Source organism: Hydractinia symbiolongicarpus, chromosome 5 (assembly GCF_029227915.1).
Source record: "Hydractinia symbiolongicarpus strain clone_291-10 chromosome 5, HSymV2.1, whole genome shotgun sequence".
In the NCBI taxonomy this organism is placed as follows: Eukaryota; Metazoa; Cnidaria; class Hydrozoa; order Anthoathecata; family Hydractiniidae; genus Hydractinia; species Hydractinia symbiolongicarpus.
The window spans coordinates 24617597-24640013 of record NC_079879.1 but is presented as its reverse complement, the minus strand read 5'-3'; the positions used below and the strand labels follow the sequence as shown (position 1 = coordinate 24640013).

The 22417-nt window shown below is 33.1% G+C and overlaps 5 protein-coding genes across 6 annotated transcripts; 4 read left to right on the top strand and 1 right to left on the bottom strand.

Moving 5' to 3' along the window:
• The first annotated feature begins 1352 nt into the window (after nucleotides 1-1352).
• On the top strand, nucleotides 1353-3299 carry LOC130645580 (uncharacterized). The gene is made up of 3 exons (XM_057451616.1): nucleotides 1353-1881; nucleotides 1973-2151; nucleotides 2236-3299. Exons 1-3 carry the CDS (start codon nucleotides 1575-1577, stop codon nucleotides 3199-3201), a joined length of 1452 nt encoding a protein of 483 aa, XP_057307599.1. The 5' UTR covers nucleotides 1353-1574; the 3' UTR covers nucleotides 3202-3299.
• A 2021-nt stretch (nucleotides 3300-5320) lies between these two features.
• On the top strand, nucleotides 5321-13440 carry LOC130645579 (transmembrane protein 181-like). 2 transcript variants are annotated; one of them, XM_057451614.1, is made up of 16 exons: nucleotides 5324-5776; nucleotides 5854-6025; nucleotides 6561-6660; nucleotides 7301-7425; nucleotides 7743-7865; nucleotides 7975-8055; nucleotides 8225-8324; nucleotides 8912-9039; nucleotides 9403-9494; nucleotides 9768-9825; nucleotides 10632-10734; nucleotides 11060-11111; nucleotides 11233-11315; nucleotides 11490-11579; nucleotides 12277-12349; nucleotides 12852-13440. In XM_057451614.1, exons 1-16 carry the CDS (start codon nucleotides 5751-5753, stop codon nucleotides 12919-12921), a joined length of 1476 nt encoding a protein of 491 aa, XP_057307597.1. In that variant the 5' UTR covers nucleotides 5324-5750; the 3' UTR covers nucleotides 12922-13440. The 2 variants fall into 2 exon arrangements, with proteins under 2 accessions (XP_057307598.1, XP_057307597.1); XM_057451615.1 differs by lacking the exons at nucleotides 11490-11579; nucleotides 12852-13440 and having other exon boundaries at nucleotides 5321-5776; nucleotides 11233-11410.
• Nucleotides 13441-13730: 290 nt separating this feature from the next.
• LOC130645583 (V-type proton ATPase subunit G-like) lies at nucleotides 13731-14386 on the top strand. Its single transcript, XM_057451618.1, has one exon. The coding sequence runs from the start codon at nucleotides 13779-13781 to the stop codon at nucleotides 14124-14126; it is 348 nt and encodes a 115-aa protein (XP_057307601.1). The 5' UTR covers nucleotides 13731-13778; the 3' UTR covers nucleotides 14127-14386.
• A 37-nt stretch (nucleotides 14387-14423) lies between these two features.
• On the top strand, nucleotides 14424-19134 carry LOC130645578 (GATOR complex protein NPRL3-like). Its single transcript, XM_057451613.1, has 2 exons — nucleotides 14424-15453; nucleotides 15889-19134. The coding sequence occupies exons 1-2, from the start codon at nucleotides 14909-14911 to the stop codon at nucleotides 16985-16987; spliced, it is 1644 nt and encodes a 547-aa protein (XP_057307596.1). The 5' UTR covers nucleotides 14424-14908; the 3' UTR covers nucleotides 16988-19134.
• A 235-nt stretch (nucleotides 19135-19369) lies between these two features.
• On the bottom strand, nucleotides 19370-21447 carry LOC130645582 (FERM domain-containing protein 3-like). The gene is made up of 3 exons (XM_057451617.1): nucleotides 20800-21447; nucleotides 20494-20585; nucleotides 19370-20221 (listed from the first exon to the last, which is right to left on the bottom strand). The coding sequence occupies exons 1-3, from the start codon at nucleotides 21209-21211 to the stop codon at nucleotides 19481-19483; spliced, it is 1245 nt and encodes a 414-aa protein (XP_057307600.1). The 5' UTR covers nucleotides 21212-21447; the 3' UTR covers nucleotides 19370-19480.
• Between the last annotated feature and the right edge of the window lie 970 nt (nucleotides 21448-22417).

Sequence of the window (22417 nt, the reverse complement as noted above, 5' to 3'; positions counted from 1 at the left end):
CTGTCAGTAATAGCTTTTACTCCAGTTACTGCACTTATCTATTCAATGTCTAATTCTAGAACTGATTCTTTAGCTTTCCTTTTTAAGCCCATGAATATAGCTGGCCCTTGTTTTTCTGCCTTCAATTCTGTCAGTGCTTGCCATATTTGCACTTCTTTTTTCTAATCTTTGTAACAAGTCTCTTTGTCTAATGATGGCGGGGGGACCCAACTTTTTGACATTTCACTTTTATTCCTCTGCTACCATTATTGAATATTAATATATACAGTGCCGATCGCGAGTAAAGCTACACATTTTCGAGAGTAAGAGTACAAAAATAAAACAGTGAGAGTGCGAGTAATTCACTCCCGAGTACAACGCGAGTACAACTAAAATGATATTACTCGCATTTTTGTTAATCATACTCTCAATGATTAATTATATTTTTACTCGCAAGTGTACTCACATAAGTACAGTTTTTAAAGTCAAAGTAATACGCGCGTGAACACATTTAATTTTTTTGCGAGAGATATTAAATTGTAAACGTTAAAAAAATCAAGTTAAAAAAATTAAACTTTTTTTGCGAGAGATAATAAATTGTAAACTTTAAAAAAATTAGGTTAAAAAAATTAAACTTTTTTTGCGAGAGATATTAAATTGTAAACTTTAAAAAAAATTAAGTTAAAAAAATTAAACTTTTCTTGCGAGAGATATTATATTGTAAACTTTAAAAAAATTAAGTTAAAAAAATTAATTTTAAATAGTGAAAAAGACTGTGTTGTTTAGAAAGTAAAACAAATTTATTGTGGCATAAAAAAACTGAGAGTAAGAGATTACATGTTTTTTTTTAATTTTTTTTTTGCCTATTAATAAAAAGTCTGTGCCCAGAACTACGTTTCAATATCATCAAAAACATTGAGGATAAAAAGAGAAAAAACAAACAACAACAAAAGTATAGTAAAAAATGTATTAGTTGTTAAAATGAAAGTATATATACAAATAACTTTTACCGTTCAGTTTGAATGTTCAGTTTTATTACATAAAGTAGTTTTTTAAAAACCAGATGCCTTTCCGTTTCTTTCAATGACTTTCGGAATTACCTTGCGTAAGTGTGAAATATACTTTCGGCATTTTTCTGGCGTCACAGCCGACCATATTTCCGAAATTGCATTTACCAATTCTTCTTTCGTGTGCGGTTTATAATCATTTCGAATTTTTTCCTTCATTTCATGCCAAAAGTTTTCTATAGGGTTCATGTCTGGTGATTCAGGCGGGGTTTTCCACCAGTTTATTTGATTTTCCTGCATCACTTGCGACGCTTTCAAACTGGTGTGTTTGGGGTCGTTATCTTGCATAAACCTATGCCCATCTGGAAATACAGTATAAAACAAAGCAGGTAATTAAATTTCTATTATAATGACTTGTTTTGGCACTCCCGAGTACAATGAGAGTAGGAAATAAAAAAAAGCCGAACATTTCATTCATCATTTAATAACCTTTGTTTTTGTACTCCCGAGTATAGTTAGAGTGAGAAATAAAAAAGCCGAAAATCAAATTCCTTATTTAATGACTCTGTTTTTGCACTCCCGAGTACAATGAGAGTAAGAAATGAAAAAAGCCGAAAACTAGCTATAAAAGAGTTTGCTTCTTTAGGAATTCATTTTAAGTGTCTTCATTTATCTGAGTTCACTATGGCATCATCATTTTTCAGTCAAACAAGAGTTAAAACATACAAATATGCATGCGTCTTCTTCGATGAAGATAAATGTATTGGTTCTGTCAAAACTAAAGATATTGTAAATAGGGAAGAAAAGTTACTGAGCGTTGACGACAATGTATTTGTGCGATGGGGTAGCGGAAAGAATGTACAAAATCACAAAGCTACAATTTTATTTCTAAACAGTAAGTATAGTTTTGTAAACGACCTAAAGAAAAACAGAGGCTAAGTTAAATTTTTACTGTTAGTAATAATGATTTTTTTCTTTCTTTTTAGATGAATGGTCAAATTGCACACAGTTTGAAAGAGATTGGTTGAACAACGAGAAAACATTTATCATCGAAGAGGTCGGAGAAAAAAAAAAAGAAGAAAAAATAAAAAACATTAAAAACAATAAAAAACGGACAACAGGCGAAACATTAGTAAAACCTCAGAAGAAGTTCGTCAAAAAGGATGTTAGTTTATAAAAAATTTGTCGTAAGAATCAGCACAGAAATTTTATTCTTTATCTAATTTATGTATTATAAACTTCTTTTTAGAGTGCAGCTGTTGATAAAAGACAACCTTCATTAGTAGAAATAAATTACAAAGTCCCACAACTAAATTACCAAGTTGATTTTAGTGATGTTTTACGAGAACCGCGGAAGGCACAAAATGGTAAAGTAGAAAACACCGCCGAAGAACCGCCAAAGGATAAAGTGGAAAACACCGCCGAAGAAACGCCGAAGACGCAAAACGATGAAGTTGAAAACACATTCTCCTTTCTAAAGTTATTGGTTTCACCTGGAAAACCACTGCCATCATTTTCGCCACCTACTTCGACACTATCCACTTCTATTCTTCCCGACCTACCTTTTTCTCCGCCTTCACCAGCCAGACCTCTGCAATCAACACCTGCCGTTAGAACAACACTTTTTCCGAATTATCCCGAGCAAACAAAGCAGTGCACGTGCGATTGTGCTGCTATGCGACAAATCATTGAAAGACTAGAAAAGCGACTAGCTGCGTTGGAAGGGAATGCAATTGCCTTATCCGCAAACTTTATCGACGACAGTGACGAAGCATTACCTTCAGTCCAGGGGTTGTCTCCACTAAAGGCGATGCAGAGGACGAATATTGATGATGACGATTTTCAAATAAATGAAAGATTAAATAGAAAAAAATACAAGGTGGACACAGCTCCTACTATAGAAATTCCGACCGAATTCTGGCCGATAGCCAATGAAGTGAGACAAGGGGCGACATCTTTCAAAAACTTTAGCTATCTGTTGCTGGCTAAATTATTTGACCACAAGGAGCTTGTAGGAAGAAATTGTCGAGGAGTTAAAAAACCTGCGATTGATGGCTACAAACAAGATATTGTTAAAGCTTTTTGTTGGAAGTTTTATCCAACCAACATGGCTGCACCGGGTGCATGGAGGGACTGTCAACGTGCAATTGATGAATTTATACGACGTAGCAACAGAACAAAGAAAAATTATAAATCATGCATGTTGCAGTCATAAAACTCTTTCAGTTAATAACTTTTTTGTAAATATTTTTTTAGATGTAAATATTTTTTATTTTTAGATTTTTTTAAAAAAATATATCATTAAACATTAAACTGTTTTTTTTTATAAAAAAAATCCCTCACGTTATTTTGTTGCTTCGATCTTTAAACATCCCAACAAAAACAAAAAGATAACAAGCTTAGTGACGTCCTGTTTCTACGGCGATATTTTAAAATTATACAGATTGTTGTCTGAGTTATAAAGCAATGTTTGTTGAAAAATATTCAGAAAGCAAAGTCTGCATGTGGCAATTGATCACCATAACTATAATTAGATATCATTCTGACTCTGTGTTTGCGAAAGAACATGCTGGAAGTGATTTCACATAACGAAAGTAGCGAAAGCATTTAAAGAAGAGACACAAAAGTTGAACTTAAAAATTTATTTTTTAATTATAAACTAAATTAAAAAAAAATTAAATGGTGAATTAAAATTAATGTCTTATGTTTTTCTTTAATATAACTCGCGAGTAACATGATATATTTTTTTAAAGATTTACTCGCGGGTAGTTTAATTATTGCGTACTCGCGTTATTAAAAAGATTACTCTCGTTTATTTTACTCGCACTCGCATTGTACTCTCACTCTGAACTATTTTACTCGCATTTATTTGCACTCGTACTCTCAAAGATGTGTAGCTTTACTCGCGATCGGCACTGTAATATATAACCTGTAGGTTATCTTCGCAATAGTTCTTTCTGTTTGTAACGCAACGCTAAATTAGTGTGATTGATTCACATCAACACTATGGAACACCACTTTGACTAAACACAACGAATTACCAATGATACTGGTTTAACACAATTAAAACCCCACCACCAAATGATTCTTATTAGTAATCGCCTAGATAGAAGATCAACAGAAACAAGATATTCTGGGTAATCTATGTAATCTATGTAACTCAGCTTATTACTATTCTCTAAGTCCCTTGTGACGTGCCTAGGTAAAAAAATGGGTTTACAAAGTAAATCTCCTCCCATGATGTCTGGTGAAGTTGTACCACAGTCGCAAGAGGAAAAAAAAGATCAGAAAATCACGAGTCTGGGAAAGATACGGTGTAGCCTTCCACAGAAGTTTGCTTCGTTTATCCAAACCTTGTATTTTTTGAAAGATAAATCCATAGCACATCCGTAATCAATAAAAGTGAGTGTAAACGCCTGACTGTGGCATGAACAGAATTTATTTCTTCCTGGCGAAGTTGTACCTATGGCGAAATAGTACCTCTGTTCGCTAGCTATGGTATCAAAAATTTTAGGTTTAAATTTCAAATTAAAAAGACCCTTACTCAGGACATTAATTTTTTGTCCTAGGAGCAGTCTGTGGTTCTTATTGCAACACAGTACGGTTAATCATCTGACTTGCCCATCTGAGCATATTTTTTTTGAGATAACATAACTATTAAGTCAAACAACTGTTGCATATGGTGTATACGTAGAATTTAGTTATTTTGGGGCAAACAAAGGCAAATAAATCTTGCCACATGGCATGCATGCTTTTCAAAATATCTGAACCTAAGTGTAACTCACATTTAACTACTCCGAAGTCGTTTATGCAGTTAAAAAAAATGCTAAACCTAACTTTTTTTTCATATTTAACTTTCTACACACTCAGTTTTTTATAATTGGCATGGCTAACTTAGTTTTTTATTTCAGTTAGCATTCTTTTTTGACAATCTGGGTTTGCTTTTTAAGAATGGCAATAGCACTGCAAATGGTCATGTGATTTAGTCACAAGTCCATTCTCAAGGTAATGGCAAACATGTGAAGTTTTGATTGTGATATATAAACCTTTTAAGATATGGACATGACATATACTTTAACCAATAATAATGCTTCTACATAAGGGGACCTTCTGCCTCAAAAAAACTTTTTTTATGTCAAAAATATATCTTGTGTGCATAAAATGAATTTTAATCGATCTATCGCTCCCATCTAGGTCTATAAAAAGTTATTTACTTTGATTGGTTGATTTTGATCCTCTAATTATCTTCTCATCTAATAAATAGTCAAAAATGATTACGACCATTGCCCGTTTTGAAACAAAACCTAGATATACATCTTCTTTAGAGCTATTGAAATCATGTGTGATGCAAAAACAGGTACTGCGTTTAAAGAAAATAAACTTGTATTTAAATTGGCCTGTGGGAAGTTAGTTTGATTGTTTAAAAACAAAATGGGATTAGCCAATTCAGACTAACTGTCAATCAATTTAATTAACGCAAGGAGTCACTAAGTGTTATTCCTTCTTTGAAGGGAAGAAAGTTTGTAGATTATATCACTAAATTTAAAAACAGTATTCTGTCACTCATAAGAAATATGTATGGAGAGATATTTACTAGATAGAAGAAAGTGTCTCCTAATGACTTTCTCAAAGAAAACATATATCTGATCTAAAACTATTTGTTTTGTGTGGTGGTTTGTTAATGTATGATAACAATAGATAATTTAATCATTTTTTTGTGTTCATTCCTCCTTCTAGTTAAGCAATACATAAGACTCCATAAATATGGCAGGTTTCAAAGAAATTGATTCGTAAGTATTTTTGAATTGAAAACTTGATGTTGGATGTTAAAAATAAACTTCTATAACTTCTATTTTATCTCTTTTAGACCTGTCCAAATGCGCTTATACTCGCTAACGAAAAACCGATTTGTATTTGTGTTTGTTATGTTTTGTGCAGCTTTTCTCACTACTCTTATTATTGGAGTTCTTGGACCAGCAGCTATTGGTCACCAGTCAAAAACTGCAAAAGCATTAGGTGTATCTTCCAAGAACTTCAATGTAAGTTGCTTGCAAAATATTTTTATCAGTATTAACAATGACCAATCATGATCAACCTTCTGAGACTTTATTTACCTTATTCCAGGAGGTTAAGACAATCCTGAATTAGCAATTAGAAAATTAATATAAAGGAAAATAACCCGAATGTTTATAGAAACATATAAAAAGATTTAAGTTAATGTGATTCAGCTTAACTGATTTACAAAAGCATTTAAATAATGCGAATTTTGAGAATGGGTTCATTGGAAACTATTTTCTTTTCTTTTTTATTTTATCAGCTGCCATGGTTTTCCTTAATCACATTGGGTAAATCATAACAGCATGATATGCTAATTTTTTTTCAAACAAAAGGAAATGAAGTATGCATGTCTTTGTAGTTGTAATTACCTAAAAATATATATTTTGAAACATTAAAACAGTTTTTTTTAACGTTAGGGATATTTCCTTTTGCAGCATTTCATTTGAATCCTACCTTCCCACTGTGACAGATTGAAATTAAATCTTGCTAATCCATTTTATGCTCTTATTTTCTTAGACTGGACCATTTGTTCTTAATTCTGGCATTTTGACACAATTTAATCAAGAATTGTGGTTGTTTTGTCAATTCCAATTGACTGGATTACCTGCAAAGAAAGGTGATATATCAGAAGATATTAATTATTTGCACGAAACTTGAAAAGCTGCAAAATTATATATGTATAAAATGTTACTTTTTAAATGTGAAACTATTTTATTCTTAAAGGGAACCCAAGGTATAAAATAATGTTGGACTTAAAAAGCTGGTTAACAAGTCTTTTTATATTTTTTAAAAAGCTTTTTTCGTTCTCACAATATTCACATTTAAAGATTTTCGGATTTAATTATGCTACATAAATTATGATGTCATATTTAAGCAATAGCAAATTTTAACATTTTCTGTCATCAGAAATTTTAGACCTGTTAAGGGATGTGTATTTAAACTTTATCAAAGCTTAGATATTATAAGTGTGAATTGATTAACATAGTTTATTTTGCTAAAATGATACTCGTTAGCTCGTCCCAGGCCTCTTAACCTGCATGTCAGTTTTGAATTTAATTTTGTCAGTAAACATATCGGGCCTATACAAGCTTGCGCAGAAAATATAAAACAAGTTGCATATCCCAAGTTATTATTATTCCAAATCCTACAATAAACTTTCTTGCCAAAATAAATGCCACCCCAGAATCAACAACCAGTTAAGTAACTGTATGATAAGTATGAACACTTGCATTATAATTTACATTTACATTTTTCAGATTACAAACTTCAAAGAGATTTTCATATGAGTGTAAAGATTATGGGAAGTGCAAAAGACACAAGTTACAAGTTGATAAGTCACTCGTATCACAACAGAAGTCGTCATTTGACATGTACTTTAGATGTATGTTGATGTTATTGAAAACTGTGCAGTGTATTAATTTGTGACTTGACGATGTTGTTTTTCTCTTTGCATTCTCAGACAAAAGTTTGAAATTTAGTGTCAATAAAAATGTTAAATTTTAAAGGAAATATCTTAAGTTATCGATTTTCTTTCTTGTCTAAATAATATTTATGTTAAAATTTTTTGGACCAATTCGTACTGTTTGCACTATATCCATTTTCTTCAAGAAAAACCAATTGCCAGATTATGCTATGAATTTCTTGGTTATTGTTATTTCTGTGTTCTAAGATGTATATTACGACTAATATAATTTTTAGGCTTGTGAGTCCATGGTAATATTTCATCTTGGATCATTGAATCACCCATCATATGAAGTTAATATAAACTTATATGGCTTGAAACTCCCACCTGGTGTAGGAATACGAAATGTAGTTTTTACAGTAAGTGATAAAACTATCGCAGCAATTTTAAACAAGATTTTTGTAAAATATAGAGACCATTCTGTTATTGTTCCAAATGCCATATTAATACATTTCTTATATTTTTTAGTTTAAATATTTTGAAGATCAATTTACACAAATTCAAATTTGGTTCCGTTTTGTCTTCTTGGTCTTATCATTTACGGTAACGGTAAGGCTCTCCTTCACATAGGGGTGTTTAAATTTTTTTTGTAATTTTTTGTAATCTTTTCTTATGCTGTATATGTAGCATTTTTGTTTATAGTAAAACATTTTATACGAGCTTATTACTTACAATAGAAAAAGAACTTTCTGTTTTTATTTTTTTATCTTTTGTTTAGTGTCTGTTCACCCACAGTTTACGAAAGTTTCCTGTTCGCGATTGGTGTATCGAACAAAGATGGATGTCAGCTCTCCTCCCTTTACTTCTTTTGTACAACAGTAAGTAAAATAGCAATTTTAGTTGGTTTGCACATAGTAAAAGCCACTTCCATCCCCCTTCTTTTATTTTCATTCCCCTGAGTTTAGGTATCCCCCCATTAACGTTTGGATTACATTCCGTAAGTTGCACACAAAATTTATGTTGTGCCATGACGATTTAATATGGAACTATGAAAAAAGATGTGCATGGTGCACAAAATGGTAATTGAACACAAATTTTCTAAAAATATATGTCTTGACATAACTTGATTTTATGTATCTCTCGTTAGCGCCTGTTTTTATATGTATTAGTACTAACCCTGAATTATGTTTTGCAACTCTTGTAAAAAAATTCTGTCCTGTATCATGTTGACAGCCACATAATTTCATGCATTTTCCAGTTCCCTGCCATATTTGGATGTTTGTGAAAAGCACTATAGTATTAGTTAAAATGTGATGTAAAAATGGTACAGTTTTGCAATAACAAAACTGAGAAGGTGTTATTTACTAATACACTTTCTTTAGTGGGAAAATCTTTTTATATAAACTACTGGTATTTTGGCCTGTGCATTTAGACTCGTTATTAATTGCATGTTGTTTGTTTTTAGATCCTGTGTTTCCCTTAACATTTCTTGTGCAAAGTTGGATACCAAGGTTGTTTGACGCCATCTTTCAAGTTTCATTTTTTGCTGCCTTGCTAATGTTTTGGTTATGTGCGTATCATGGCATTAGACAGGTAATGTTCCCCTTTTATTTGATTCTAATTGCTTGTGAACTTGTTTTTTTCTGTCTTTATAATGTAGACAGACTTTAAAAAAGCAGCATCCCACAATGTCATTTTCAGTATATGCTGGAAGACGTAAAGGACGGGCATTTAAGACATTACCCAACCCGTTTTTTATTTATTTTTCTGTAAATGTTTGTAACTTTTGTTAATTTGTGTTTTAGTAATTTCTATTAAAAATTCCAAAGAAATAATAACATTTTATATGTGCATCCAACTAAACCTCCTTGATCCAACAAACTTTTATAATAAAATCCTTTTTATTTTAATATATAAATTTGATATATAATTTTTTGTTTTTTTTTATTAATTTAGGCTGAAAGACGCTTTCTTCCATTTTACCTCCCCAAAGTTATTATTGTTGGATTAATTTGGGCGACAGGATGCACCATATTATCCTGGCAAGAGTAAGAAAGAAATTTTGTAAACACACACATGCTCCAAATCCATCCATTAATAAAATAATAATTCACTGTACAGCATGCACATGTGAGAAAATATGTTTGGAAGTTTTATGAAGTGTTTTTTGGTCTAGTACCTATTTTCTTTCAGACGGAAAGGTTTCTTTATTAAAAGTTGTTTTCCGGCCATTTATTATTTAGTTGATGTCAACAGCTTTTATAGTGGCATATTCCTTCTTTTAATTCTTTTAATGTGCTGATTTTTTTTTTTTTTTTCAGAATCAATGAAGTTCACGATCCATCATATCAATACAAAATCGACACTGGTCATTTTTTGGTAGGTCAATTCAATTATCTTATCTAGTCTTTAGCAAACTTTTTCTGATAAAGGAGGGAATAAAACATTTTCTCAATAAAAATGATGTCCTGATATAAATTTTTCATTCAACTGAGTAGCTGCGATAGCTCAATGTTTCTCTTTCTGGTATTTCCAAACAAATGTAACTTATCTATGCAGCGTAACTCCATTGTTACCAAACCAAAGTGCCGTAATTCCTCTTTTTAACCCCCTCCCTTTATTTAGCCCCCCCTTCCAGAGACTCAAAAAGATATTTAGCCCCCTCCAGCCCCCTCTGCTGCAGCTTTAATTTTTTCTTCCTAAGTTTCGTTTGCAAAATCTCTATGGTTCTTTTTTTTACAACGGGCTGTGTTGTTCCAGGCACTACAAGTCCATCATAGAACTTCTTCTGTTAGAGTTAACATTATGTATTAATTTGAAAAAACAGATAGTGTGTTTAAAATTCTATTATTTATTAAGCTCCCTACCTTTATTTTGCCCCCCCCCTCCCTTCTAAGCCCCCCTTCTAAGCCCCCCCTTCTAAGCCCCCCATCTGAAACTTCCAGAATTTAATAAGCCCCCCGGGGGGCTAAAAAGAGGAATTACGGAACTCGTATGGTATAGTTGAAAATAGTTCTTGTCTCTCTATAATTTTAGCCGTCGTTTTGTCTTTCTCTGCGCAAAATGGTAACCGGAGTAACAAGACACGCGAAATGCGGTATATAAAGGACGGGCGAACCTGTGGTTTTATTCACGGGTCACCGTCTAGTTTATTATATTACCAACCTAAATATTTTATGTTGTAGGGATTAAAGATATTTTTCTTCGTCATTGCTGCAATATATCTCCTCTACCTGTTAATTCTACTCGTTCAAGCATTTCAAGAATTAAAAAACATGCCATATTTTGGTGAGTTTGTTTATTCTTGTCATTGATGAAATGTGCAGGTCAAACTTGCAGGTCAATTATTGATAGGATTCGAATGCTAAATTACTCTCTCTAAGAATCATTCGGTCGTACAGTAAAAGAACTACTGACTAGCGTGCCATAGATTTTTATTTGGGTTCCCCTTGATTTAGTAAACCCGACCATGGATATTTTTTATGTTCTGACTGACAAAGTATAGTTTTGTTGATTTGAAAAATCTCTTTCTTGCAATTCTTTTTTTAAATATTGGATTGAAAGTTCTATTACTTCTCTGTTACATAAGTGTTCATGCCATTCGTTTTTGTAGATGTGCGAATCAAATTTTTGACGATATTGATGTTTATCGTCGTCTTGATCAGGTAAATTAATTTTCATAATCGACTTTTTAATTGACGTCCAATAAATGTTGTTACTGAGTCACTTTATTTGTATATAAATCGTCTGTCATCATGTTTTCATATGTTAATCTTTGATTTTTAGTTTGGTTGCTATATTTACTCGTTTTGGGGGCGCAGTTTTGCAAGAAAATTTCGTCATGGATGTAACATCCAGCTATCAAAATTATATCTTTTCAACATATGCAAACCAAGCAAGCTTCTCTAACATTCTATCAAACCATCAACGCATGTGTATAAGAAACGTTGTTACTTATTCATAGGTTTGTGACCTTGTTGAGAAAACTGCATAAATTGACTCAGATTGTTCAATCGAATTTTTATTTTCTTAACTTTTCACACCTGCTGAATTTTTAGCTTTTTATGGTTTGTTTAACTTGTATTTGTACACCATGGCGTATGTTTACTCACCATCTCCAAGAGCTATTCAAGGTTTGCGTTTGACATTGTTTGATGTTTAACGAGAACTTTTGTTTTTGTAGTGTTTTTGTCCACTGTAGCCACAAAAAAAACGTCATGTATTTAATGCGACTATCCAAATTGTTCCTTTCGTGCAATGACAAACTGTCGGGAATTAAGGTTTTTTTAGGTCTGCGAGAGCATTTATATTGACTTGACTGTGATTTTGCCAGTGTATTTTCTCAGTGTTTGGCGTGTGGTAATTTAAATACAGTTAACACTGTAATTCGCAGACACCTTTGCTGAAATCATTTTTCGTCTGCTAATTAGACGTGTCTGCTATTTGGAGAATCTTGTTTTCTTCCTACAGTTCGACAGGAAACGGCTTGCTAGAAGCCGTGGTCAAATTACGTTAGTTTAGGGCGAGTGAATGAGAAAGTTGTTTAGTAAAATAGTGATAAAGACATGTAAAAACCAAACGTTTGGAGTACGTTCGTATTTCGTCTCTGATCGGCAATGAAAGAGAATTTTATGCATCAAAGTTCATTTCATACAAGGAAAAAACTGTCCGTAAATTAGTTGTTTTTTTCATTAAGGTCCGCTTTTCGGAGAGCATCTATATGGGTTTGACAGTAATTTTGCCGGCTTAATTACTTAATTAATTCTGTCATTTTGAGGTCCCACTCCTTGATGTGTCGACTGTGGCTAAAAAAGGAGTTTTTGTGTTTAGATGCGACTATTAAAAGTGTTCCCTCAAAATTTTCTATGCTTGGAGATTCAGACGAAGATGTGATGTTTCAAAGGTAAACATACTGAGGATTATAGTTTTTCGATTATCTTCTATTAAGCCAAAACCTCTATACCTCCTCTCCTCACCAGTTAAAGGATATTTCTATGCCACGTGACAAAAAATGTCAAATCATACAGCAGTTCCCACTTTAGCTTTCGCGTTGATCATAACTTATAAATTTTAGGAATAACTTTCGCAAAAGGCCAGCTTCTTCATAGTTTTTGGGAACAAACTTTAAGAGTATATTTACTTTGAAAAATAAAATAAAATGTAAACTTTGTTATTAAAGTCTAAACAGGTTGATCGCATCCTTTGGACGAGTAGTTTTCACGAGAGAACTTAAGTCCTTAAAACGTTTTTTTGTTGGCAATGCATTCTACTTGGGCGGATTTTCAAAACTCTACTTTTAACCGCAGCAATGTCAAGATATTAATCCTTTCACAGAGCATAATTAAGATTCTTCACGCATTTTCAATCTTATATTTTTAATTGTTCCTGATTTTTTATTAATTTAGAAGAAATTTAAAGAAACGAATTAGCGCTGTGGAGGAGTACATAACGGACGAGGAGAGTGTACACGGGTGAAATACGAACATTCTCAATTTTGAAATCTATTTATTTATTTATTGAATTTTACGGCATTGTTATTTATTCTTTTCGATAATTTTAAAGACAGAAGATTTATCATATCCGATGTCTGCTACCTGATGTATATAATTATAATTCATAGAATTTTTTCTCGTTGTTGAATGTTAACTTGCGTCTTTTTGTAAAGAAATATTTCCGAAAAGCTTATCAATGCTATGATAGTCCGTGCATGCGCAATGGACGTTCGTGCATGCGCGTTGGAGGTATTTTTGTATAGTCAGAGACTTCCTCTTTAAATGATGTTAGAAGGGTAGAATGGTCCCAAGTTTTGACTAGTCATATAATTTTAAAACAAAATTTTTAAAAAACGTAAATGTTTTGGATAATTATTCTTATACGTTGAATATTTTTTGTAGAATTTAGTGACTTAATTGTAGACCGAAACTTTATATCAAGAAAATGTTTATAACTTATACGGGAACTCGACTTCACTCGAATTTTTTGTTAGTCAAACTGCAATGGTCGTATCTTAGATTTTTTTGCTATAACCTTCCCAATATTGTGCATGCTGGGAATGAGATTTTTAATTTAGAGTCTACATTATTTGTTTGCGCCCTTTAACGTTCTAATTACTAAAAATCATTCTTTTTGTCCCATATTTTTAAGAAACTTTTTCTACATTAAATTATTTTTTTAACTAAAAGTATTCGCCCTATACAATGTTGCGTTTAAATATTTGTAGAATTTCTTTGATTTTTACTTAAATTAGTCTTTCGTAAAGTTTTTATCTAGTTAAATGCCAATTTATTATATTCCGCCATTTTGTTTTTAGATTGTAAACAATTAATTCTATCATGGCGCAGAAATCACAGGGTATTCAACGGCTACTAAACGCCGAGAAAAAAGCCGCTGACGTGGTCGCGCATGCGCGAAAAAACAAAACAAGAAGATTGAAGCAAGCGAAAGAAGAAGCAGTCACTGAAATTGAAAAGTTTCGCGACGAATGTGAAGAAAAATTTAAGGAGAAACAAGCTAGCGAATTAGGGAGAGATGATTTTCAAAAGAATATTACGGAGAGTACGTCTCAAAAATTGATGGAGATGTCTGAACAGATTGAGGAAAATAAAGATGTGGTGATTTCTCGCATGATAAATCTAGTGTACGATATTTCGCCAGAGTTACATGAAAACTTTCGACTTTAATGTTGTCTTGAAACACAGGCTTGGATGCAAACAGATTTTAAATTTTTTATCAAGGTCCTTACCATAGCTAAGTACTACAGCTAATAATTATTATTAAATTATAAAAATATACAGAATTATTAAATATTATACCACATTAATCAATTTTTTTTATTATACTACGTATATTGTAAGATTATTACCAATAATTTATTTTTTTGTAAAAAGTAAAAACTTACGTACCGTAATGCATCTTATAAACTCCCCCCTTGATTAAACGCCCCCCCCCCCCCCCCCCCCCCTAAATATTAAAATATTTTATAAACGCCCCCGGCGTGTAATCGATGCATTACGGTATGTATTTTTGTTTGGTTGTTGTAAAAATAAATATGTTTTGTTAACATCCACGACCAAGTGTCTTTCTTCTAGATCACTGTGGCAGAGGCATCATTTTCACCGACAAGACAAAATAACGGTGTTTTATACCTATTTTTAGACAACCTTTTCATGTATTGTTATAAATCATAGAAGTTATTCTGATTTTAAGTGTTATAATATGGGCCTTTCAAGCTATTTTTTAATACCGAGCTGATGTTTTAGTCAAAAGAAAGAAAATAGTTTGGAAAAATACATACTACAAGGCAGTTTGTTGTCGGTCCTCCACTGTTTACAATCTTTCGTGACTTTTTTCTTTTATAATTTCTGTGTTATTCGTGTTGTGTCAATTTATTATAACTGACTACAGAAGTGAAGATTATTTATTTTCCTAATTTAGTCAGGTTTTTATGTATTTTTAGTTCAAAATGGTCAATGAAAATGATCCAGTCAACATCATTCTCATCACGTCAGGTAGTCGTGGTCAGCGGTTGTTGTTTCGTTATCCATTTCAAAATCCGTCAGGTAACGCCCATCAACCATCACCAGTCAAGAATTACGTGATCACGGAAGATTTGTCGGCATCTTTTAACAATCCTTACAAATTAATTGACAGTGATGACACAGAGAAATCAACTCAGAATAATTTCCTCCAAAACGGAGAGCTGTTCGGTTTCGAAGATGCTTTACTAGCAAACATGTTGGCGCCAAAACTCACCCTTTGTGATGATAAATTCGAATTAAAAATAGATCATATCAAATTTGTGGGTTTCCCTGTGTTGGTTACACATGACGACGATAGCGGATTCGAAGATTGTTTGATAACTGATGAGAGCAGTTTGTTAGAGCACGTGATGATCAAAATGGTACATGTAGTACTGGTTGTCCACGGTAACACAAGTGCGCGAATGATCAATCATTACCAGAATGTGAGTAAAATGCTTGGGAAAGCGTTACGTCACGAAGAGAAAAGGTAAAATTAGTTAAAAATGAACGATGTTATAAAGTGTATGTTAGGAAAAAAATTGTCGTGAAGGTATGTGCTAGCATTTTATAAAGCCCGTATAGCAGAAAGCTAGAAATTGTTTTACTGGATATCGAGATTTTCAAATTTTAATTGTACTTGGTTTGGTTTTAGCTATCCTGATGTGCAAATTATACACAAACCTTTCTTAACAATCAAACTCAGTTTTTGCTAAGTAATTTATTTAGCGCAATTTTTTAGATACTTTTGAGGTATAGTAATGTCCGTTGATTATAATCTTTGTTTGCTGTCTGTTGATGAAATTTTATGTAATATTTGCATTTTCATACTGTTTTACCAACTTTAAGGGTGGGGTTAGCAAATCCGCACTCACATGAATTCCTTTGATAATAATATATTTGTGTTTTATTTTGACTCGCTTAGATGCCGATATTTAAGCGCTCAAAGAGAAATTATGGTTTCTGAGCGAGACAACGCTGAAAAATTGCCGGAAGACGATCAAAACCCGCACGAGATGATTCTAAAGAAATGTAAACTTGCCCAAGATATTGCTGCCATATTTGACTCGATGTGCCAAACGGGGATAGTAAAAATTGCTGTAAACGGTTGGTTGAATTTAAATTATTGTCTTCCTCATAAAATTCACAGATTAAGCGGTAGCAAAACAATGATCAACGCGGAGAAGTTCAGTAAATACATCAACCGCATAAAACCGTACCATACTTTACTCCTTACGGACGAAGGTGAGCGAGAGCAAGAGAACTTGATGAAACTGCTCCCCCATGATGCATCACCAATGTTGTTACGTTTGATCAAACTTTCCAATCATATCAAAAACTTTCAAACATTATGCCAGGACGCAGATATTTCCTTGCCTCAAATATTTCAAATAGTGGCGCATTTGGTGTACTGGGGCCGATGTACAGTTATATATCCACTGGCTGAAAGCAATGTATACGTCATTTCCGAAAATGCATCCACTGAAATCGATAGCAAACATGCGGAAGAGTTCGTCCGTTCTTTTCCAAAGCAATCGTTGCATAACATTTTGGCGCGGTTTTCGTTTCCCACTACGTTGGGAGAATATAGAAATCCATTATACAATAGTCAGCAACAGTTAGAGCAAGCACAGATTGTTACTTGGTTGCTAAAACGTCGGTTGTTGAAACAGCTTCACACATATGTCTGGATCATGCCAGAGGTCTCCACCGCAGAAGAAGGCATGGATGAAAGCTTTTTGTTCGATGAAACATTGAGCTTAAAGCCAATCGAACGGAGAATCTTTGATAAGTTTTCGTACGCTGAGAAGAAGAGTTTGATTAAAATGCAGAACATGGTAGACAAAGAAGATTTAAGTTTCTTTTTGAACATGTCGAAATATTTTCGTGGTGATCACCATTTGGAAGACATCATGTATTATGAAAACGTACCCCGCTCCAAACTTTTAATTTTGATCGACAAATTCCGAACCATGTTGATAACTGTTCAACACGAAGACGCTGCTACAAGCAGAATGGTGTGAAGTATTTCATTATGATTTTGTTTTCATAAATTACTTATACCGCGAATATAATCGGCGCTAACCCTTTTTAAAACACATTCGCATGTCGTTTCAGTTTGGTGTCACTTAGTCTTTATTTGACAAAGATCTCACTTAGCTTTATAACCCTCGGCTACATGGTGTAACGTCTCAGCAATTAGCAAAATAGCTAATCAATTGAAGTTGTTTTTTGTTCTATTCCGATCCGTTTTTGTTTTAAGTGGAATTCCAGCTTAGCTTGTAAGCTTGAATTGTATTGTTGGTGTGTGTTTCCGAGAATGTTACTTGTGTGTATTTAAGTGACAGTAACGTCAGCATAATTTTTTATCAAATTTTAATATATATAATGTAACGATAAAAGTTAATATTTCATCAGATGGCGTTTTCTTAATTAAGAGTTCTTCGAAATACTATTTCAAAAACTATATTTACCTGCTGTTTGATAAATAATGCACAGTATATAAAGTTTCAAATTTCACAAATTTTTCATTGTGTTGAAAAATCTGTGTTTCTTTGAATTTCCGCGCCCGAAGGCGTAGGAAATTCTTTAAAACCGTCGTTTTTTTCTTTCGGAGCATTTTTTGAGAAAAAATCGACCCTGGGATTTCACGTTCCTCCGTCACAGATGTAAACTTCGTACCCAAGCTCCTTAACTACTGGGAAGTCTCGTATTGACGTTTCAGGCCAAAATTGGTATTTGTTTTCGACAAAATTTGGCACAGGTAACAAATAAAGTATGCTGAACATGATGGTGACATCAAAATTTTGATTTCTTTTACCTAAATGTCATTTCAGACCAAAATTGGTCCAAAAATTAAAACTACTTTATTTTTAACAAAATTTGGCACAGTAAACAAATAAAGAATGCTGAACATGATGGTGATATAAAAATTTTGATTTCTTGTTACCTAAATGTCATTTTAGGCCAAAATTGGTGCAAAAATTAAAACTACTTTATTTTTGACAAATTTTGGCACAATTAACAAAAAAGTATGGTAAACATGATGGTGACATCAAAATTTTGGTTTTTTGCCACCTTAAATGTCATTTTAGGCCAAAATTTGTCCAAAAATTAAAACTACTTCATTTTCAACAAAAATTGGCAAAGTTAACAAAAAAAGTATGCTGAACATAATGTTGACATCAAAATTTTGATTTTGTCACCTAAATGCCATTTTAGGCCAAAATTGGTCCAAAAATTAAAACTGCTTTATTTTCGACAAAAATTGCCACAGTTAATAAAAAAAGCATGCTGAAAATGATGGTCACATCAAAATTTTGATTTTTTGTCAACTAATGCCGTTTAAGACCATAAACGTTTCAATCGCAAAACCTTCAACCATGAGATAGGCTGTATTTTTTGTTAGCAATTTCTTTCAAAATGTGAGTTTATTATGACACGTTTCGTTTTGTTTGCGTTTGTTGTAAGATATAATGTCACTGGTGTGCTTTATCTTCCGAGGTTCATGCACCAAACTCCTTCGAATGTTTGGCACAATAACACAACCAATTAGCAGGTTTTCATCAAATATTTTGGTAGCGCGCGGAAATTCTTAGAGCCCCCAGGGCTTCTTGTTATTGCTTCATTTCTGATTGGCAAGCTCAAGCTCATAAATTTTTACAGATAGTAAATGATGAATATATTTTGGTCCAAATTCTCTGAATAATAATACAATTTTTTTTCTACATAAGAAAATTTGAAGCAACTGCCATGTAGCATCCAAGCCCTTAGTAAGTAAATAAAAAAGAGCAAAAAATAATATAGATTTCCTGGAAATTTTGTTCTAAAAGAGACAGAAAACGTTGCTCCATTTCAAGTTTCGTTCGACAAACATGATTAAAACAGATTTTGATTTGATTTTAATAAACAATTGGCCTAGTTGAACAAGCTAACATGTGAATTTGGACGTGCCTGTAAAGGAGAGGAACTTGAGCCACAATTTATTGTTGCTAACATTGCATAAATGATCTCTTGTTATTTTAGTATTTTTAGAAAAATATATTCATTTTTAGAAAAATATATTCTTTGAGATGTTTATATATTTTTATAGTGTTTTATATTCTTTCAGGAAACTTGAGAAAGTGAGAACTTAAATTTTCAATTTAACTGGCTGTTGCTAGGTGTCTAATATTTTGTTTTTTTCTTTCAAAAATAAAAAATTTTCTCGCCTGGTCCAATTTCTATTTAACAGATATATTGGAGGAGATGGAAATGGATACCACTGATTATTCAGTCGAGCTTGTGATATTCGAAAAGGCCTCGGCCGAGTGGATAATAATGGCGCATAAATTCATTCACGCGTTTCCTTGTTCCTATGCTTTCTTAATAAGAATTTTGTCAAAGAAGTAAATAAACACTGCGCATTCTTAAAAACTCTAAAAACTTTTGTGTATTTGTTTATCTAATTGGAAATTTATACTACATGTAGAAATATTTACGCCTTTCCGCCCTCTAACAGTAGGTACTTTCTAATCTCACACGGGCGTTGTGATGCTTTCAACAGTATTCTCTGTATGTCCAGACACCAGAAAAACATTTTTAGACTTTTCAGAATTGTCAAAGATATGTTCTAAACTCCGACTCCCTTTCTCTGATCGAAGCTTCCCACTACCCGTCAGCTTTTTATCTGGGGTGGAGAGTTGTTGCGTTTTCTCATGTTTCACTCGATAGTGATCCTGTAAAATTTTATTACTGTTTCCAATAGGATCAGGAGTCAACCCAGATATGTTATCTTGGGATATCTTAGGCGCCACGATCTGTTTGAGTGGGGTTGCTTTTTGTTCTGTGAACAGAGTAACTCGCTCAAACCGTGGTGGCACTCTGCCCCATAGTAGCCTGGGGTCTACTTTTTTGTCTTGAATGTAAAACTGAAAGAAGTTTCGAAAAGCTTTCCAAACATGCTCGCAAACTTTACTGTTCTCAAAGTGAAATTTATGTTTACTTTTCTCTCCATCCCTTACGATACGAAACCAAAACGTGTGGTTGATATACCCGACATTCCAAATTTCCATCCAACCAAAGATATCCAACTTTGTCGTGTTTTGATATATTCCGATACCAATCGGACCAAGCGTTAGTGTAAGCCGTCTTAAACCGGGTTGAGCTTCAGAACGGACATGGTATACCTCTTGATCGTAATATGTAACTGTGAGAGCTTTTTCCATGACCTTCATTTCGCAGGTGGCGGGATCAGTACCCTTTAGCTCCTTGTAATTCTATGAATTAAAAGATGCATACATACAACTGACATATATTTGGAGGGCATTTCATCCTTGCCCAACATTATTAATATTATTCGGAATATGTGAATTTTCATTATTAGTTATCGTGTTTTATCTGGTGTTATTTTTGACTAAAAAATACAACATCGTTAGAAAGTGAATAGCTTCAGATCAAGATTGCTTTCGTAAGGTCATCAGCTGCATAGAGATATAACAAAAGAAGGTCAACAGTGAAGAGAATTTGCTATCACTTCCTCTAAACATACCTGTAAAACAGCATTTTCTAAATCAGGCGAGCTGCGTTGTAAGTTGACGAAAAAGTTTCGATGTTTGTGGATGTATTTTTCACCATGGTCTCCTAAAACACGCAAAAATACAGTTTCGTTAACAGTCCTTTCTCCCCATCATATACCACCATTTTTCCCAGCGTTCTGGCTTATTAACATATAGAAAAGCGATATTAAAAAGGCGAAAAGCCAACCTTATTCCTAGGTGTTTGTGTCGATCGAGAAAAAGCAAAAAAGGTCTGGGAAAGAGGTTTGATATCTACAGATTTTAGAATTATGATTTACCTCCTTCCGCCTGCAAAATGTATGATAACATCTCAGCTCGTTCAACTTCTGAACATACAACCTTGCCATCCTTCACTTCTCTTCGCAGTTGTAAATACATCATATACAAAGTAATATCTTCTTGCAGCAGTAAAGGATCATAAGGATAATATTTTACGCCGAAGTACAACTGATACGGCGGATCGAATAATTTAACGATTTGCGACCATATTGTCGAATTTGGTTTTAACCAAACCCTATCATCAGTTTCCAAGTGGGTGTAATATAGCCCGAAATAATCTTTCTCGATGATGTTAAGAAGTTGAAAAATGTTTTCCAGTATTTCTTTCGTTTTTGTTCGTTTATATATCGAACGTGTTATATCGTTTCCATCGAGAAGTTCGATTTGCACAGCTTTGTAATTTAACGTCATGCTTTCCTCTCTTTGTTCTCTCCTCTGTAACTAACGCAAGCTGAAAGTATTTTTGAAACTAACTTATCGCATGATATCTCTCTTTTTTATTCCTTTATCATTTTAAAACTTTATAACAATTCACAGAACTACAATCCTGTTAATGTTTAATAAAGAAAACGAGTTATTCAATTCGTAAAAATTCATGAATATAGTTATATTCACAAAATATTTTCATACCGCGAATTGAGATGATGTGTAATTCAAGTAAAAATGAATACTTTTGCATTATTTATGGCCGATGGGAGTACGTTTATTTTGGAGTGACATGGAAACCATATTTACAACTTTTGGTGGATTAGTAGCTATAGATGCTAAAATCTGAAGGTCTAATATGACAATAATATTTCAAAATATGATAACGTCACCCTTCGTGAATCATAAGATTGAAAATACCTCACACAAAGAGACACCCCGCTGTTATTATATGAGAAAATTTAACCACAGCTCTGTTTCAAAACTTTTATCGAACTAAAAAAAACATAAAGTTAGCATAAAAATTCAGTAAATCCCAAACACGAATCTATTTCTTATTTTTTGTTTTTGTTTTGTTTTTTTACCCCCGCCGACTACCCAGTCCTCTGCTCTGATCTCTGACCATAAGAAAGCAACCTCAATGCATTTAAAAGTTTAGGTTTCTTGCAACTCCTTGCAAGCTCGATTTTCGCTAAACTTCAATTATTAATCTAAAGACAATCTCATGTTGAGTTCTCAGTAAAAAGGAGTGATTTATATTCATAGCACTTTAAATAACTCTACTAACACAAGAATGATTTAAACTGTTTTAATTTCAACCTCGTCCCCAGGACTTGTTAGACTTTTTATATTTTTATATCATGTCCTAGGGAAGAGGTTGTTAATTTGTGCTATGACTCAACTGGGGTTGAAATCCAAGTTGTTAGCGCATGCGTCGTTGAACAACAGATTTTGTTTTAAATCTAATTTTTGTGACTGGCCAAATGGAATATTCTCTTTTCTGTAGTAAGCATTGTTTTTCCATACTCTTCCTTCTTCAAAATGTGACAAATTTATTTGCATTTTGTTACTGCTTATCTTCCTTCTTGAAAGTGCTAATAGACCAACCTTGTACCCAGGGCTCTTCTACGCCGTCCCGTCAAAACATTATATGCATAAAAAGGGACGAAATTTTTGTTTGCTTTTTACTGA